The 18,391-nt window shown below is 40.7% G+C and overlaps 1 protein-coding gene across 1 annotated transcript in view; it reads right to left on the bottom strand.

The window, feature by feature from the left end:
* LOC109423346 (nose resistant to fluoxetine protein 6) overlaps positions 1-9,782 on the bottom strand; it is an 81,724-nt gene extending 71,942 nt beyond the window's left edge. The window contains exon 1 of the mRNA XM_019698299.3: positions 8,208-9,782. Within this exon, the coding sequence (XP_019553844.3) occupies positions 8,208-8,613 (406 nt within the window). The 5' untranslated portion in view covers positions 8,614-9,782. The remainder of the gene's footprint in view (positions 1-8,207) is intronic.
* Between the last annotated feature and the right edge of the window lie 8,609 nt (positions 9,783-18,391).

Here is an 18,391-nt window from a genome sequence, read left to right as displayed (position 1 = left end):
TTCTGGCCCATAGTGCAGAGATTTCATTAGAAATTTCATCGAGAATTCGTCCTGAAATTCCAGCAGAAATTTTATCATATTTTTTATTCAGAAAATCTTCGCAGGATTATTTTTTTAAAACATACCTACTACAATACAGGCATACCTAGATAGTACGTACACCACCGCTTCGTTTAGTGTACGTACTATCGAAACGTACGTACTATCGAATCACACATTTTTATTTCAAATTTCAATTTCAAATCAGAGAATGTTATTTCTAGAACGTAGGGATTACCAAAAAATTACATGTGGCCCAAGGGTCCGTTTATTAATTACGTAATTATGTTTGTTTAGGATTCTATCTTTATTGGAAAAATCTTCTTGTGCTCTGGGGATGCTTCGTAGAGGCATCTCGTCTTTGGGAACTTATATTGATTTTATTTGAGTTATGTTTTATCCAAACTGGTGTAGATATAATTAAATCGATCTAGATCAATTATATCATGTTTTAGAAACATTCTAGATGTATTTTCTCCTGCAATATTTATTGCCGTGATATTTTCAAAATCTTCTGAACATTGCTCCTTTTAGGACTCCTCCAAGAGTTTAATTTTTTTTTTTTTTTTTACGAGAAGGAATTCCTAGAGGTATCCCAGAGCTCTTGGAGGAATCCCGGAACTCAAGGAAAAAATACTTGATGAATCTTAGAAAGAATTCCTGTAGGAATCTCGGAATGAATTCATGGAGAAATCCCGGAACCAAATTCCTGGAGGTATTCTGGAAGAAATTCCTGGAGAAATCCTGGAAGTCCCGAAAGAATTACAGAATAAATTCTTGGTGAAGTTTCGGAAGGTATCTCTGGAGAAATCTCTGATAGAGACCCCGGAATCTCATTAGGGATCGCAGAAGAAACTCCTGGAAGAATCCCTAAGGAATCCCAGAACGAATTCCTGAGGAAATCTCGGAACCAACACCTAGAGGAATTTCTGAACTGAAAGAAACATGAAACTTGAAGAAATCCCTCAAGCAAGCGAGAAAGTGAAATGTCTTTCCTCGAATCTCACAATTCGGGTTCACCCAGAAACAATTAAATTGGTACAGGCTATAGGGCAATGCAAGCCGAGGCTGCTGAAGATTTTTTTTCTAAGTTTTTGACGTTTTGTGACCTTTTTGTTTACGTTTCGGACTTCAAAAGATTCCTTCCAAAATTTCTTAAGGTGTCTCCGGAATCCTCCAGAAATTTCATCCGAGATTCTCCGAATAGTTTCTTTTAGGATGTCTCTGGATTTATTTTTTTCGGTTTCCAGATGGTATTCCTGGAAATTCTAGCAACTTCACCCAGAATTTCTGTAGGAATTCTTTCGGAAATTGTATCAGAAATTCTTACCGAGATTCCTTCAAAAACTCCTTGCAGCAATCCGTGAAGATTTATTTCTGGAATTTCATACGAGACTCTTCCCGGAGTATCTTCTGGGAATTCTTCAGGAATTCCTTCTGAAACCCTTCCAGAAATCCTACAAGATCCCTGACAAGAAATTCATTCAGTATTCCTCTAAAAACTTCTCCGAGATCCCTACAGGAACTTCTTCCGGTTTTTCCTTCTGGGGTTCCTATAATAATTTTACCAGGTAATCTTTCTGGGATTTATCCAGGATTCTTTCGGAAATTCCTTCTGGGATTCCTCCGGGAATTTCTTCTGGGTGACTGTCAGGAATTACTTTTCAGGAACTTCTTCCGGGATTCCTCTTAGAGCTTCTTCTAGGAGTTCTTTCAGAAACTGATTCCGGGATTTCTTCAAGAACTTTTTCCAGGAATCATCTAGGGACTCTTTTTTTGGTTTCTACCAAGAGCTCTGTCAGGAATTCCTGCAGACCCTTCTGGAATTCATTCAGATGTTTGTAATGGAAATCGTCCTGGAGTTTATTATGATTTTTTGGAGTATTTTGTTTATGGAATTCCTCATGTATTTCCTATAGGATTTCCTTGAATAAACACAGGAAAAAGCAACTTAGTTAAAGCTCCCTGAAGAATCACCTAAATCCCAGAGGAATTCTAGAATAAGTTTGTGGAGAAACCACGGAAGGAATACCTGGAAGAGTTTCAGGAAAAATTTACTAAGATAATCCTAGAAGGAGGATGCTAAAGGAATCTCGGAATTAATTTCTACAGAAATTCAGGAATCTCTGGAAGAATCTCGGGGAACTTCCTGGAACAATCTTGGCAAGAACTTTTGACGGAACCCCAGACGGAACCTCTCAAGGAACCAGAAAAAAAAACTCCTAGAAAACCCCAGAGGGAACTTCTGAAGGAACCCTAAATAAACTTCCGGAAGAATCTCATTGAGGGCTTACTTAATCCCAGAAGAAATCTCTGGAATAAATTTGTGGACAAACCATGAGGGGAGTCCCGGATGAAATTTTTGTGGAATCCCAGAAGGAACTCCATGAGGTGAGCCACCATCATCAAGTAATAAAACAGCACACGCACGCATACCCCACATTTTGAATTAAATCCAACCACTCATAAACTGGCGATTTTTTTTTTATCCGAGGGCTGACGATTTTTTAAGTCCGAATCGTAAACAACAAAGCCACGAAACGAGTAGCATTGGGCAAATCTGACTGAGACATCGATTTTTGTGAATCGATTCGAATCGGATCAGCAAAATCGATTCTCCAATTTAATCGAATGCTTTGAATCGATGTTTTCACATCGATTCGATATTGTAAAATATTACAAAACTATAAAATGATTCGTTTGCTGCATGTTGTTCAAGTTCATAGTATGTTTTATTTGTGAACATCAAACACTTCGCGAATCTGATTCGAAAAAAGATATAACGTTGAGACAGTGTCAGAATGCAAGAACCTAAGAGATTTTTTTCTGAAAATCTGATAAGGATTCTCCCTGGAAGGGGTTACGAAAACATCTAGAATGGACTTCCCCAGCATACTAAGAAGGATTCTCTAGAATTCTGAGAGGTTTTCTCACATAAAACAGAAAATTACCGCAGATTCCTGAAAGACATTCACCTAGAATCTTTGAAAGGACTCCCCTTAACTTCTGATAGGAGTATCCCAGAATTTTGAGAGTGATATCTCTAGAATTCTTTAAACTATTACACCAGAATCTCAAGAGAATTTTCCCATAAACTTGTCAGGGATTTTCCCTGATTACTAAGAGGGATTCTTCCAGAATCCTGAAAGTGATTTCTTCGAGCAACTCTTCCAGAACACAGAAAACAGAATTCTACTGAGATTCTCGTAGAATGCTGAGAAGGATTTCTTCCGAACCCTAAGAGGAATCACAAAATCTATGCGAGGGTTTCGCCAAAATCCAAATTTCTAGAGAATTTCGCCCAAAATCTCGTGAGAGATTCTTCAATAATTAATAATTCTGAAAAAAGTGCCCTAAATTCTTCAAAAATATAGCCCCAGAATCTCAAGGATTTCTCCAGAATCATGAGACAAGTTTGGGAATTTCTTTGAAAAAAAAATCTCCAGCGGTTCTTTAAAAGTTCTGACACTGCAATCACTTTTGGAATTCTTTCTAAATTTTCTTCAGAAATTTATTTGATAATTTCGGAAAATTCTTAGAAAATTTCTTCGAATTTTTTTGTGAATGTTTGTGGAAATTTTTATATTTTAATCAGGAATTCCTCTGGTAATTTCAATTGATTTTTTTTAGGAAATTTCTGTGGGAATTTGTTAGGAATTTTTTGGTGAATTTCATAGGATTTTTTTTAAGCAAGTCCAGTTGAGTTTTTTTTTGAATTTCCGGTTCAGCAATTTTCAGAAGTAATAAACTTAAATACATTCAAATGATAAAGAATTGCAAAAGTAATCACGATAAAAGAGAAATTTGCTGAAATAATTACGGAGGAATAGCCATTGAAATATAGAAAAAAAATCCAAAGCAATTGTTGATTGCATTCCCAAGAAACGTAACTAGCTGAATATCAGTTTCTTAAACTAAAGTTTGATTAAGAGTGGTTTGTTCCTCTCCTATAAAGCTAAAATGTTTGTTCGTTTGTTGGGTTCCAATGAAACAATCGTAGAAATTTTCAAAAAAAAAAACAACGATGCGGAAGGAACCCTCAAAGAAATGGCCATACTTGGCCATAGTTTAGCAAATTCGGAGCCGTGTGTTCTTGAATCCCACACATTCATCTCTCATTTTGTCAATTAGCAACATTCTGTGCCTTCTAATAAAGTTTTTCCCGTACATTCCTAGGATTTCTCTAGAAATTCCAACTATTCCTGAAATTCGTTTAGGGATTTCTATTGGGATTCATTCAGCTAGAATTCCTTGAAGAAGGCCAAGAGGAGTTCCAGGTGTAATACCATGATTGATTAATTTCTAGAGTAATCCATGAATTCCTGGATGAGTCTTTAGAGAAATTTCTGGAAGAATCAAAGGCATTTCTGGAAGTAACCTAGGAAAACTGGCTAGAAGAATCCCGGTAAGAATTCTAGAAGAAATCTCTAGAGGGATTCCTGCAGATTCACATTCCTGAAACATTAGAAGCAGCAGGAATCGCTTATGGAATCCTAAGAGGAGTTCCTGGATGAAAGTCAAGAGGAGCTCCTGGAGAAGTCCCACAAGAAATATTTGGAGAAATCCCAGATTTTTTTTTTGGATTTCCAGGAGGACACACCGAAGGTACTTCTGCAAGACTCCTAGGAAGATTGTCTTGAATATTCCCAGCAAGTTTTTCAAGGAATCTCTGAAAAAATTTTTAGAAGAATCCGTAGAAGAATTTGGGAGGTATTGCGGCAAAAATGACTGGAGGAGTCCTATGAGGAATTGCTGGAAGAACCACAGCAGGAATAGCTTGAGAAATCCAGCTGATATTCCTGGATGAAAGCCATGGGAAATTGATGAGAGCATCCATGGACAAAATATCTTGGATAAAAAATCCTGGAGGAATCACCAGAGAGTTTCTGAAGAAATCACAGGAAAAATCTCAGGAGGTATTCTTAGAAGGACTATGGGATGTATCACTGTAGAAACCTCAGCTGAAATCCTAGAAGGAATTGCTGGAGAAAACTGTACAGCAATTTCTAGAGAAACCCCATCAGGTATGCCGGGAGGAATCCAAAAAAGAAATCCTTGAAATACCTAGAGAAGTCCCTGCAAGAACCGGTAGAGGTATTCTGGAACTCTGGAAGAATCTATAGAGAAGGCCCTGGAAGAATCGCAGGAGAATTTTTTGAAAAAATCTCAGGAAGAATTCCAGCCATAATGCTAGGATAAATTCGAATAGGAATTACTAGGAAGAATTTCTGAAGGAATTGATGGCAGAATCACATGAGGAGTTGTTTGAGGTATTCTTGAAGGAAGGCCAAAAAGAGCCTCTGCAGGAGTTCCATGAGCATTTTCTGGAGAAATCTTTGGATAAAATCTCAGGAGGAATTCCTGGATGAGTCCTTGGTGAAATCCCTGGTGGAGCAACCAAAGAAATTTCTGCAAGAATTTCAGGATGATTTCCTGGAAAGGTGTCAGCAAAAAAGCCAGGATAAAGCTCTAGGAGAATCCGTAGCATAATTTCGGAAGTACCACAGTTAGAATTTCTGGAGGACTAATAGCTGGAAGAACCGCATGAATTGCTTGAGCAGTCAAAGCTGGAATATCTGGAGAAATTCTTAGAATTCCGGGAGCTATCATAGAAGTAATTTCTAGAGAAAGCCTAGAATCAGCAATGTCAGGGGTATCTTAAGAGAAGTTCCTCTAACAAATGTCTGGAGGAATGCTTACAGTTCTCTTTGAAAGAATCGGTAGAGCTATAATGGAGGTATCCCTGATGGAATCGCAGGAGGAATCTCAGGAAGGTTTCCCGAAAGTATTGCAGCAAGTAAGTATGCCAGGAGAAATCCCTAGAAGTATTTCTGAAGGAGTCCTAATGGGAATTGCTTGAAGAATTTCTGCTGAAATTCATGGAAGAAGATTAATAGAAATTCTTGGGGAAATCCCCTGTGGAATTTCTGGAAGAACCTCTATAGAAAGTCCTGGATATATCCTTGAAGAAATGTATGGAAGAATCAATGTAGGGATTTTATAGAAAAATCTCAGGGAGATCTTCCGGGAGAATTTCCGGAAGAACTTTGCTTGTAGAATTCCAGAAGGTACCACAGTGAGAATTTTTAGAGGAGGAGAGATATTGCTGGAAGAATCGCAGCAGGAGTTGCTTGAGGAATCCTAGCCACAATTCCCGGAGGAAGGTCAATATAAGCACCTGGACCCGAGCAGGAGAAAATAGCAGAAGAATAACTAACTCAGGTATGGAAAACAGAATACCTACAACCTGAATGAGGTATTGAGTAGCCCTGCATAAGAGGTAAAATACCTAAAATAATAACTGGTGTGTATTCTGTGCGTAACGCATGAATAATGACATCAGGTATGGCAATACCTAAATAATAATCGGAGATTTTTCCATACAAATAGTAATTTTTCCATAATTGAATAATACCTCAAGCAGTCCTCAACACCAAACCAATAACTCGTTGAGGTATTTCATCAATACCTACAAAATACCAAAATAAGTTATTTTCAATACCTGGATAATCGACCAATACCTTGTTTTGGTATGATACCTGACTTTGGTATGCTCCAGTTATGTGGCAGTTATTCATTCCTGCTCGGGGAGGAATTTCATGAGAAATTTCTGGAAGAATCTCTGAATGAAATCTCTGAAAGAATTCCTGGAAGAATCACCGGAGGAACTTCTGAAAGGATCCAAGGAAGATTGCTTGAATAATTCCACCAGAAATTTCTGAAGAAATCCCAGTAGAAATTTTTAGAGCAACCCCTAGAAGAATTCCGAGAAGAATCATAGTAAGAATTTCCAAAGAAATCCTAGCAGAATTTGCTGGGTCTCTGCAGAAATTTCTAGCATGTACAACCCCATCTGGACTGCATGGAGTATCCTAAGGGAAGATTATTGAAGATATATCGGGAGGAATCCATAAAGGAAGCCTAGAGAAATAATTGTATGAATAGATACAAGTATTTCTGAAAGAATCTATGGAGAAGTCTGCTGTTTGTTCTTACTTATATCTAAAACGCCAAAACGTACAATAGTTATATAAATATTTCCGGGTGTGCTTAAGTTTTGTTCAAATGTGTAAATATTGGAATTATTGTGCAGTTTTAAATTTTAGGTGACTGTGAAGGAAAAATTCTAGGGGGTACCAAATTTGTTCTAGGGGGTGCCAGGCACCCCTGGAGACCCCCCCCCCCCCTAGCTACGCCAATGATCATTAAGTTAAAGAAAAATTAAGAAAAAAAATCTTTCCAGCAATTCCATTATTAATTTATCCTTATATTCGATAAAAACATTCCCAAAAACTCTACTCTACAGTATTACTCTAAGAACTTAACAAAGAATTTTTCCCACACGAACTTTATAGTGAGCTTTTCCATGGTTTCTTCCCTCCCTCTGGACCACGAATATTTTCGAAATAAATTTCCTACCGGTGTTTCCCTAGTAATTCTCCTGGAATTAAGAAGAATAATAGAAACACTCTCAAGAAGTCAAAAAAAAAACAGGAAACCTTGGTAAAACTTCTTAAAAGTAGGGATAAAAATTAGGGATTACAGCATGAAATCCTGAAAAATACATCAAGGAAATCTGCAAGAGAAGATTCCAATGATTTAAAATTTCTCAAATGAGTTTCAGATCACATATTTAAAAAATACTCCTGAGATTCCTGGCATTCCTCCATGCCTTCCAAAATGACTTATCTTAGGGAAATCAATAGAAATTTTCTTAGGGGTTACTTTCGATTCCGATGATGTCTTTAAGAAATACTCTAGAAATTCTAGTAGTACTTTTTGAAAAATTGACTTGCTTCAATTTCACTAGAAATTATACATTCAGCGTTCAACGAAAAAAGAAATCAGTGATTCCTTAGTAGGAACTCAAAGATTTTCTTTCAAGGAATCCACATGGAGTTTATGATATGATTTTTCAGCTATTCCGCCTTGGTTTCACATTTTTTATTTTTGTTTTATTGAATAATTCGACAGCAAAAAAAACAAAACTAAATTAGTGAGGCCAACGCGAAATTTCTGTAAAAATCATATCATTAACTCCATGTGAAATCCTCAGATTAAATCTCCAAAAATGTAATTTTAAGAAAATGTTTATCAGAAACCTTTTTATATACCCATCGATAGTTACATCTACATTTACATAGCCTAACACTCTTCCCAAAACTCACCTTTCAGTGCCCATATTTCCTTCTGCCGTATTCCCTCGTAGATCTGCTGCAGTTCGTCGTAGCATCGATCGGACAGTTCACCCCTCTCGGCAATCGAAATCAACCCATACAGAACCGAGGTATGCCTGAGGACACCCTCCTGCCGAAGGGCTCGGCTACCTCCGAGAATGATTTCCCCGGTATCATCGTCGTCCACTTCCATCTCGGTGCAGTACTTGCCGGCACATGTTTCGTTTCGCTTGGACACCCTGCCGTATCGATACTTGTTGGTACCATTCAAGCCCGCGATCTGCGCAGGCGGAGCAGACGACGAGGCAGACGAAATCACCCGCCCGCAGATGGCGACCAGCACGACGAGGACAACGGTCGAGATCAATGCACGGGACGCGAAACGAATCGGGGCCATGATTTCGGCACACTAACACCTCAGTTTTTTGGACACCTTTTTGATCTGGTTTTGCGGCGTTTTCTTCAGCAGCAGTTCTCTTCGGCCGGCGGCGATCAGACAGACGAGAGTCAAGTCAGTATGTGGCAATCGCAAGATTCGTTCGCCTATTTTTTGTCTCACTTTTGGCACACTGCAACTGCAAAACTGCAATCAGCTGAGATGAATCACCAGCATCAGCACCAAGGCGTACTTCACACAATCACGTTGCACATTTCGGATGGTTCTTCTTGGGCAGTGTCCATTCGACGAAAAGACCCCTTCGCAGAGATAAACGGAGCGCGCGCGCACACCACACGAGAGAGAGTAGTATACGAACTTCGGCCCGGAACAGGCCTCTTTCATTGAGTAATGTGCTGGTTCACGCGTGTGTTGTTTTGCTTTTTCGGTACTTTTCTTACATTTATCGTTTCACCCGCTTCTTCTCGAGAGCTCTTTAGGCGGCTCTTGTGCTCTTGCGCGACCCAAAAATTTGGCTTACTTCCTTACGTAATATTTATTATCACCTCTCAGCGACGAAGGCGATCGGCGTGATTGGCAAGACGCATGTGTGACGAGAAAAGACAAAAAACGATCGGCTAAACGGCCAGAAATATTCGACGCGTTCCGTGGTTAGCTCACAACTTCGTAACACATGCAATTCAGGAGGTACTTCAACTTAACAAATAATCTTTGGATTTGTGTTCGCGTGCCACCCTCGCGCACTCTTCTATCACTATCACTTCTCTATCACTCGACCAGCTCAAATCCCAAAAATAGGTGAGAAGTTACACACACGTCCGATCCGCATTAGCACGTAACGATAAATGACCAAGCCGCCCGCGTTGGGGATCGTTGTTATAATCCGGTGGACCACTCGCGCGCCATCTGACACCGACTCGACAACTGCGACGATCGCGACGACGACGACAACGACGGCGACAACTAGACTGCTGGGGTGCTGACGGTGAACTGCAACAACTCCGATGCGATCGACGGACGCAGAGCGAATGAATGCAGCAACAAACAGCACGGTCAAAAGGCCACACCACGCACAGACTCAGACTCAGAAAACATTCGTCGTTGTCTTTCGCTAGGTGACCATGCAGATCGCAGAGCTAGCCGCTAGGCGAGAGATCAACTCCCAAAAAATTGAACCTTGCTCTATACTGGACTGCATCTGCAGCGACGCATGCTGGGCTCGGCTGGAGCAACCGCAATATAACGTATTGAATTGGAATACGCACATGGAGAGCAGTGCTGCCAAGTGGATGAAATTATGTTTGGCTCTCGTTGATCTCTGGTGAGAAAAAAAAAGAGATTTGTGTACGCTAAGAATCATGCATAGAAAATTATGCCCATTTCCCATATACAATTTATATCTTCGATAGAATACAAAATGTCTTGGATATTTTCCCTACATTTTTTGTTTTTTTTTTTAATTTAAAACTTCTCAAGACCCATGCAATTATGGGTCATTCCATATGAAGTGACCGAGAAAATGTGAAAACTTGCAACCGACTATCACGGATTTGAACCAAATTTGGTTGAAACATTTGTTTAGATGGAAAAAGAAAAAATCCAAATTTTGGTGCCGATCGGATCACCCCTCGGCCCGTGGCAGCACCCCTCGTTTTGGCCGATATGAAAATTATCCTCTCTTTCTTTTATTTTTATCATTGAAACGATTGCACCTACACATTTTCGACCTTCGGCTTTTTTAAAGGAAATCGTTCAGGAAATCTAGAAAAAATATTACTTTTTTGATACAGTGTTGCCAGATATCATATTTTTCTATTTTAAAACTAAAAATCGATTTTTCTCAAAATACGTATATTTTGATTTTAAAAATTTTGATTCCATCGTGTTTATCAGACGTTTTTCGATCGAAAAAGCTTAACTCCCCAAAGCAATTTGCGTCGTTCCTGAGATATAGCGTTTTTAAGAAAAAATATTCATTTTTTTCATATAAAGTATCATATAAAATCAGGTGCAGTTTATAAATTTCGCAAAAAAAAACATTGTTCGATGCCATATAAAGACGTTTTGTGTTGATTCGAACAATATCAAGTATAATAAGGATTAAAAAATGTGACAGTGTTGCCAGTTCATCAATTATGAGTCTATAGTAATGGAGTTATGCTAGTCTGTTGAACTAAAAAAATGTATCTATTGAGATCATCAATTCTAAACAAATTCCATACATTTTAACATTATCTGAACGGAAGTGCTGCCAAATATGCAATATTTATTGTAGAAATCTTAATTTTACTATAACTTTAGTATGAAATCTAACAAGCCAAAAGTATTTTTTTTACTTAGGTTTAGTACATTTGGCAACATCGACGTAAAATATATTCAGGAAAACATTTGATGAGTGTATTTATAAGCAACAGTGCTGAAAATGTCACTTCGATATAACTACATTCAATGACCCACAGCTAACTTCAGAAGCTGAACCTGAAAATATGGAATATGATAAAATATGAAGATAATATTAGATACTACGCATCGTCGCGCAACTGGTAGCTCAGACTTCAGTATTTTTATTTTATATTCGAAGGTTCAACTTTGTTCGCGAATATACGCTCGCAATGACGTCAGCAGCAAGCTGGGATACGCAACCAAAACCAACCATCGCATCGAAACCGTCATCGACTATTGTCACAATGCCCGCGCACTCACCCGAGCCGAAGGAACACCAGCAGCAGCGAGAGAGTGAGTGCGGTGAGATCCAACCGTGAGTGCAGCAGCGAATACCGCCGCCGTAGCTACCGTCATCATCATCATCATCGACTCTCGTCGCCCTGCAGCCAGCGTGGTGATGATGGGTCGTTCCACACGCGCCGCGTGGTTTCTACGCGCGCGTAGAAATTTCCACGTTTTTCCAGAAGATTAATATTTGGATATATAAACACGACCCGTTCGCAGTAGCGAGTTAGTTGAATTCCAAAAGTGAAAGTGATAAGCGTTCGCGTGGCTTTAACAACGCGAAGTGAAATTAATCCAAGTGTAAATAGCAGTTAGAGAATAAAGTAGTGAAGTTGTGAAAGTGATCCAGTGAATTCCTCTCCCTATCCGAAACCCATCCGTTCTCTACTGCGCTGTCATACAGTCCAGTGCCTTTGCCTAAATTTCTTGTGTTCATTGCCGAACACAATTTGGTCCTTCGAGCCGGATAAGGATCCGGTAGTGTGTAAAAGCGTTCCGCGTGGCTTGAACAACGCGGTAGTGTGTTGTCTAAAAAGCGTTCCGCGTGGCTTCGACAGCGCGGCAGTGCATAGAAGCGTGCACGTGGCTTCAAAAGCGTGCTGTGCAGTGAAGAGCGTGGACGTGGCTTCGACAACGTCCGTATCCGTGTCGTTCCGCGAGTGTAAACCGTCGTCGCGAAGTGACATAATCCGTCGTTCCGGAGTTTGTGTGTTACTGATTCCATCCGGTTCGACAAGCACGTCGATTTGCGTGGTAGATCGAGTAAATTCGCCGTCCGTAGTGCTTCCTGCCGTCACTCCGGGCATTTTGTGATAGTGCTCCACCCGTTGTGGCAAACGCTTCGGTTCCGAGATCTTTTAAGTGATCGACTTCACCGTTGCGTAGTGTTTTGTGTCCGTCGCTTCGGAATCATTGAGTGATTGTTTTTTCCTCCGTGGTGACATACGCGTCAGTTTCGGTGATCGTACTCCTTGAAGTTTCTCGTTTCCTGCCGTAGTGTTGAGTGTTGCTGTCACCGCTTCGGACTCCGCGAGCTACCTCCCACACGGGCGTCGGAATTCCTGGCCACATCCCCGTGTTACTGACCCGTGAAGGATTACATCAGGATGCCACCCAAACGGACACCGGTGAAGAAGGTGCCTGATTCTGCCAAGTGTGAAGCCCAGCTTGGGGCGCTAGTCCACAACCGTGGATTGGCACAACGAAATGTGACCAGAATCCTAACCATCCTCAAGCAAGCCGAATTGGACAGGAGTGAACTCAGCCCAGCCCAAGTCAAGGTGTACCAACGGAGTGTTGAGACTGAAAAGGCTGAGTTTATCAGGTTGCACCAGGAGATTGTTGCCCAGACCTCAGCCGACAAGCGCGATGAGCAAGATGAGCACTACCTGCGGTTCATGTACCTGTACGAGGAGGTATCCGTGCTGCTTGAGAGTTTTACCGAGAAGTTGGCTGTGCCGCCAACTCAGCAGCCACCTTGTGCCACCACCAATCAACAACCGATCATCGTTCAGTCGCAGTCCTTCGGTGCTCCACTTCCAACCTTCGATGGTCATTATGAGGCATGGCCCCGCTTCAAAGCCATGTTCCAGGATCTGATGCAGCGTTCATCAGATTCAGACGCCGTAAAATTGTACCACCTCGAGAACTCCTTGAAAGGAGATGCCGCTGGTGTGATCGATCTGGAGACGTTGCAGGATAACGATTACAAGCGCGCATGGGACATCCTAGAGGAGAGGTTTGGCAACAAGCGGCTTATTTTGGAATCTCATATCCTGGGCCTGTTAAACCTAAAACAGATGACAAGGAAATCGTCGAAGGAACTTCGGAGCCTCATCGAAGAGTGTACTCGCCATGTGGATAATCTCATAAGGCTCGGTCAACCACTTTCAGGGATGTCAGAGCTGATCGTGGTGACCGTGTTGAGTCGTGCGTTGGATGGTCAGACCCGTGAGCTTTGGGAAGCTTCAATGGACCAGACGGAGCTTCCAGACTACGGACAGACCATCGAATTCCTAAAGCAACGATGCATTATTCTAGAGAGATGCGAGAATAGTGCACCCACCGTGTCCCCGAACATCAGAGTCTCCAACCAGAAGCTGCCTGCATCCAAGTTCGTGCCTTCCAAGACGTCACATGCAGCGTTAGTAGTGTCGAAGTATGTGTGCGACTTCTGCGCCGGACAGCATCCAAATTTTAGGTGTTCCGTGTTCCAGAAGCTGTCCGTGGATAAGCGCCATACAAGAGTGAAGGAGCTAAATGCATGCTTCAATTGTTTGAGAAAAGGCCATCGAAGCTCAGTGTGTTCCAGTAGTAAATCGTGCCTGCAGTGCTCAAAAAGACATCACACGTTGCTACATTTTGAGCGTAAGAGGACTCCAGTTAATGGCGATCCAGTTAATGGGACCCAGCAACTTGCAGAAGCCAACCCAGTACCGGTAGCGATTCAGCCTCCTGTAAAATCGTCGTGTTCCAGCAGAGATTCTCCATCATCCAAGCATGTATTTCTGATGACAGCAATGATAAACCTAACGTCCAAAAATGGTCAAGTTCATCGTGTGCGTGCCTTATTGGATTCTGGATCACAGATCAACCAAAGGATGAAGCTACTGAAGTTTCCTGCAAATGTCCCAGTTGTTGGAGTCAATGGCACCAGGTCCCAATTGCATCACAAGGTGGTGGTGCAAATGAGATCAAATTGTAGTGATTTCGCCACCAACCTAGACTGTTACACAGTTCCAAAGGTAACAGATTCGACCTCAGCGGTACGTGTGAATTTAGATTCCTGGAATATACCACCCGGTATTCTGCTCGCCGATGATAGCTTCCATTGCCCCAGCGAGATAGAAATGCTGATTGGAGCCGAACTGTTTGCAGAAATTTTGAAGCAAGGTCGGATCAAGCTCTCTGATCGTCTACCATCTCTGATTGAAACAGAGTTCGGATGGACAGTGACTGGCCCGTACGACGATCAGGAGGGTGTCAGCCCAGTATGCGCCAACTTAGTAAGTATATTACCGGAAATGACATGCAACCAATGCCGGTTGGAAAATTGTTGGAAGTTGGAACTCCATTCCAACGGGCGGGAGTATGTTCGCGAATATACGCTCGCAATGACGTCAGCAGCAAGCTGGGATACGCAACCAAAACCAACCATCGCATCGAAACCGTCATCGACTATTGTCACAATGCCCGCGCACTCACCCGAGCCGAAGGAACACCAGCAGCAGCGAGAGAGTGAGTGCGGTGAGATCCAACCGTGAGTGCAGCAGCGAATACCGCCGCCGTAGCTACCGTCATCATCATCATCATCGACTCTCGTCGCCCTGCAGCCAGCGTGGTGATGATGGGTCGTTCCACACGCGCCGCGTGGTTTCTACGCGCGCGTAGAAATTTCCACGTTTTTCCAGAAGATTAATATTTGGATATATAAACACGACCCGTTCGCAGTAGCGAGTTAGTTGAATTCCAAAAGTGAAAGTGATAAGCGTTCGCGTGGCTTTAACAACGCGAAGTGAAATTAATCCAAGTGTAAATAGCAGTTAGAGAATAAAGTAGTGAAGTTGTGAAAGTGATCCAGTGAATTCCTCTCCCTATCCGAAACCCATCCGTTCTCTACTGCGCTGTCATACAGTCCAGTGCCTTTGCCTAAATTTCTTGTGTTCATTGCCGAACAAACTTCTTATAAAAATCCCTGTAAAAATATCTTTTGATTGATTTTAACGGCAGTGTTGCCATGTATGCTAGTATTTCGCGGAAACGCAAACAATAGGTGCGGGATGCTTAGTATTGCGTTTACTCTTACTATGAATGCATCACCCCTATGAGGGGATCGCAGAATAACAGAACATGTCCTTTATTGTCCTGGGCAGAGAAGTGAAGAACAGTGTTGAGTATTGTGTTGTCTTTGATGTGATTGCATATGGTATGAGTTTTTGTTTGTTCTTCGTGGCGAAGAATGAACTAAAATTTCTGAGTGAAATGGATTAGTGGCGTTTGCTCCCTAGAGGGGTGATAACTACTTTTCTTAGTTTTTTTTTGCATGGTAAAGAGATCGATTGTACGCGAAGGGTAATTCCGATAAATCAAATCGATTGTTCGATCAATTATAGGTGACTCCCAGATCAACAATCTATAGTATCATATTAAGGATCACTATATTCGCCTCACTCACTCCATTCATATTCACTCCTTTTTGTGGGAAGCCATGCGCAAGTTGCTTGACATGGATATTCGTTGCCGTTCGTCGCAGTTTTGATAGCAAGCGAATGAATGAATGGCGAATGGTGAAGAATGCTGGTGAGTGATCGAAGTGGCTGCTGTCGTCGCTGACACGCAAACACACAACCTAAAGCGACAATCGTTCGCTGCGATTAACCATGGAGTAGCAATCATGAATTGTTTTGCCTTCTATGCTCATACTCATGCAGTGTTGCCAAATGTGCTCGATATGTATAATAAAACAGAAATCATTTGTTTTTATTTTGTGTTATCTATTTACGAAAGCTTTCGTGTAAATTAGATGTTTACAATGTGTGGCAACACTTCCATCTACAACATCGTTGAAATGATTAAATTACAATTGAAATGAATTTCACAATAGATACATTTTATATTTTAACAATTTATCCTCATCTTTTCCAATAAACCAATTTTTTTATTGCTTACTATCAAACTAACAATAACTGCCAATTATCGGGTCATTTTGTCAGATAGGACCATAAACAAGAAAACACAGACAAACAGACGTAAAATTGGAGAAATTTCCATCGACCACGGTTTTAACGATTTTTTTAACCTTTATAGTTGTAGCTTTCACAACCAGAGGTGCGCGCATCGTTTTTCTAAGCGTTTGACGTTTCACACTAGTGCCTTCTGTTGACGATATTGCACAATGCAGTGTATCGTGAAACATTTCCACCAGTTGATAGTAGTGTGAACTAGGCGATGTTTTTTTCACGAAAATTATTCTTGGTGTTACGTCTGTTTGTCTGTGAAGAAAAGGTCAACAACAAGGTCGTTAGAGAAGATGTGTATTGTTTTTATCTTGATCACACATCTTGCAGCACACATGGTGCGATTTTTCAGAATAACCTGTACATTGTCAAACACTTGAAGGTTAGGTTTTATGTTATAATAAAAAAAGGTAAACTGGCAACACTGTCACAATTTTTTAAATCATTTTTATACTCGATATTGCTCAAATCAGCACAAAACATCTATATATGGCATCGAACAAAGGTTTTTACGAAATTTTTAAACTGCACCTGATATTATATGATACTTTATATAAAAAAAAAAATGAATATTTTTTCTTAAAAACGCTATAACTCAGGAACGACGCAAATTACTTTGGGGAGTTAAGCTTTTTTGATCGATAAACGTCTGATAAACACGATGGAATCAAAATTTTTACAATCAAAATATACGTATTTTGAGAAAAATCGATTTTTCGTTTTAAAATTGAAAAATATGATATCTGACAACACTGTATCAAAAAAATAATATTTTTTCTGGATTTCCTTTAAAAAAGCTGAAGGTCGAAAATGTGTATGTGCAATCGTTTCAATGATAAAAATAAAAGAAAGAGAGGATAATTTTCATATCGGCCAAAACGAGGGGTGCTGCCACGGGCCGAGGGGTGATCCGATCGGCACCAAAATTTGGATTTTTTCTTTTTCCATCTAAACAAATGTTTCAACCAAATTTGATTCAAATCCGTGATGGTCGATTGCAAGCGGTCGGTCACTTGGCGCGGAATGACCCTTATTTAATTTGTTTTATGTCACCCCCCCCCCCTTGGGGCCGTTCATAAACCAAGTAGATTTATTGGGGGGAGGGGGAGGGGGGGGGTCTGGCCAAAGTCTACGCTCCATACAAATTTTATTTTTTTTGTATGGACAAAAGTCTACGAGGGGGGAGGTGTGGTCTAAGAGGTGTCCGGCCATTTGGCCGAATGCCGTTTGGCCGAATGCCGTTTGGCCAAACGCCATTTGGCCGAATGCCATCTGGCCGAAAGGGTCGTTTGGCCGAATGCCGTTTGGCCGAATCATGATCAAAAGAATTCAGAGGAAGTTTTTGACATTCTAACTGCCAATATGATTATCAGAAGTATTTCCTTCTTTTTATCATAGGCTTTTCTCTCTAGTTTTAATATTCAGGGATTAGTTGGCGTTGAAACTGTCAATATATCATCGAAGATTTTTCCTTCTTTGAATCATAGGCTGTTCTTTCGAGGTATACTGGGACGGGGAACAGTGGTATGGTCACTTGATTTCATCATTCATTTTTCGGCCAAACGGCATTCGGCCAAATGGCGTTCGGCCAAACGGCATTCGGCCAAATGGCGTTCGGCCAAATGACCCAGAACCGGTCTGAGATGGCCAAATTTTGGTCTACGTGGTTTATGAACAGCCCCCTTCCTATCGAAAATTCCAAATTATTGAGGAGGTGAAAAATAATTGCCAACTCATGACTCCATTTTCAATAGAAAAATACTTTCAAAAACTTTTTTTTCAAAAGTTGAAAATTATTTTTGAAAAGTGAAAGTTATTTGTTCAATATGTTTTTTGTTTTTGTTTTTTGTTCCTTATATATTATTGTTTACCCCCTCGGACATAAAAAATATGATGATTAACCTGGGCTTGTTCGGGGAATATCTTTAAGTAAAAAGAAAATCGGGTTAAGTACTGTTCCTTTGAATTCCACTAAGAATTTGCATCCTTTGACAGATACGTATTTCGACCTCAACTGTAAGGTCGTCTTCAGTGTCTTGTATTTACTTGACTCGACTCCAGGATGCAAGTTCTTAGTGGAATTCAAAAGAACAGTACTTAACCCGATTTTATTTTTACATAAAAAAATATGTTTGAGTTAACCTTGCGGAACCTCATAACGCCCGCAGATTACTATCCTTATTTTTATGATGTTTTTGGTGTCCTTAAAAGATTTTTGTTGACTATTCCAGAACTCAGTTTTGTTCTGTTTTTTTTTTAACACGATCAACGATTTTTAGATTGACAAAACGGAACAGTTATGTTACATTAAC

The sequence above is a fragment of the Aedes albopictus genome, chromosome 2 (genome assembly GCF_035046485.1).
Source record: "Aedes albopictus strain Foshan chromosome 2, AalbF5, whole genome shotgun sequence".
In the NCBI taxonomy this organism is placed as follows: Eukaryota; Metazoa; Arthropoda; class Insecta; order Diptera; family Culicidae; genus Aedes; species Aedes albopictus.
The sequence above is the reverse complement of the archived record's forward strand: the minus strand, read 5'-3'. Positions and strand labels throughout refer to the sequence as shown.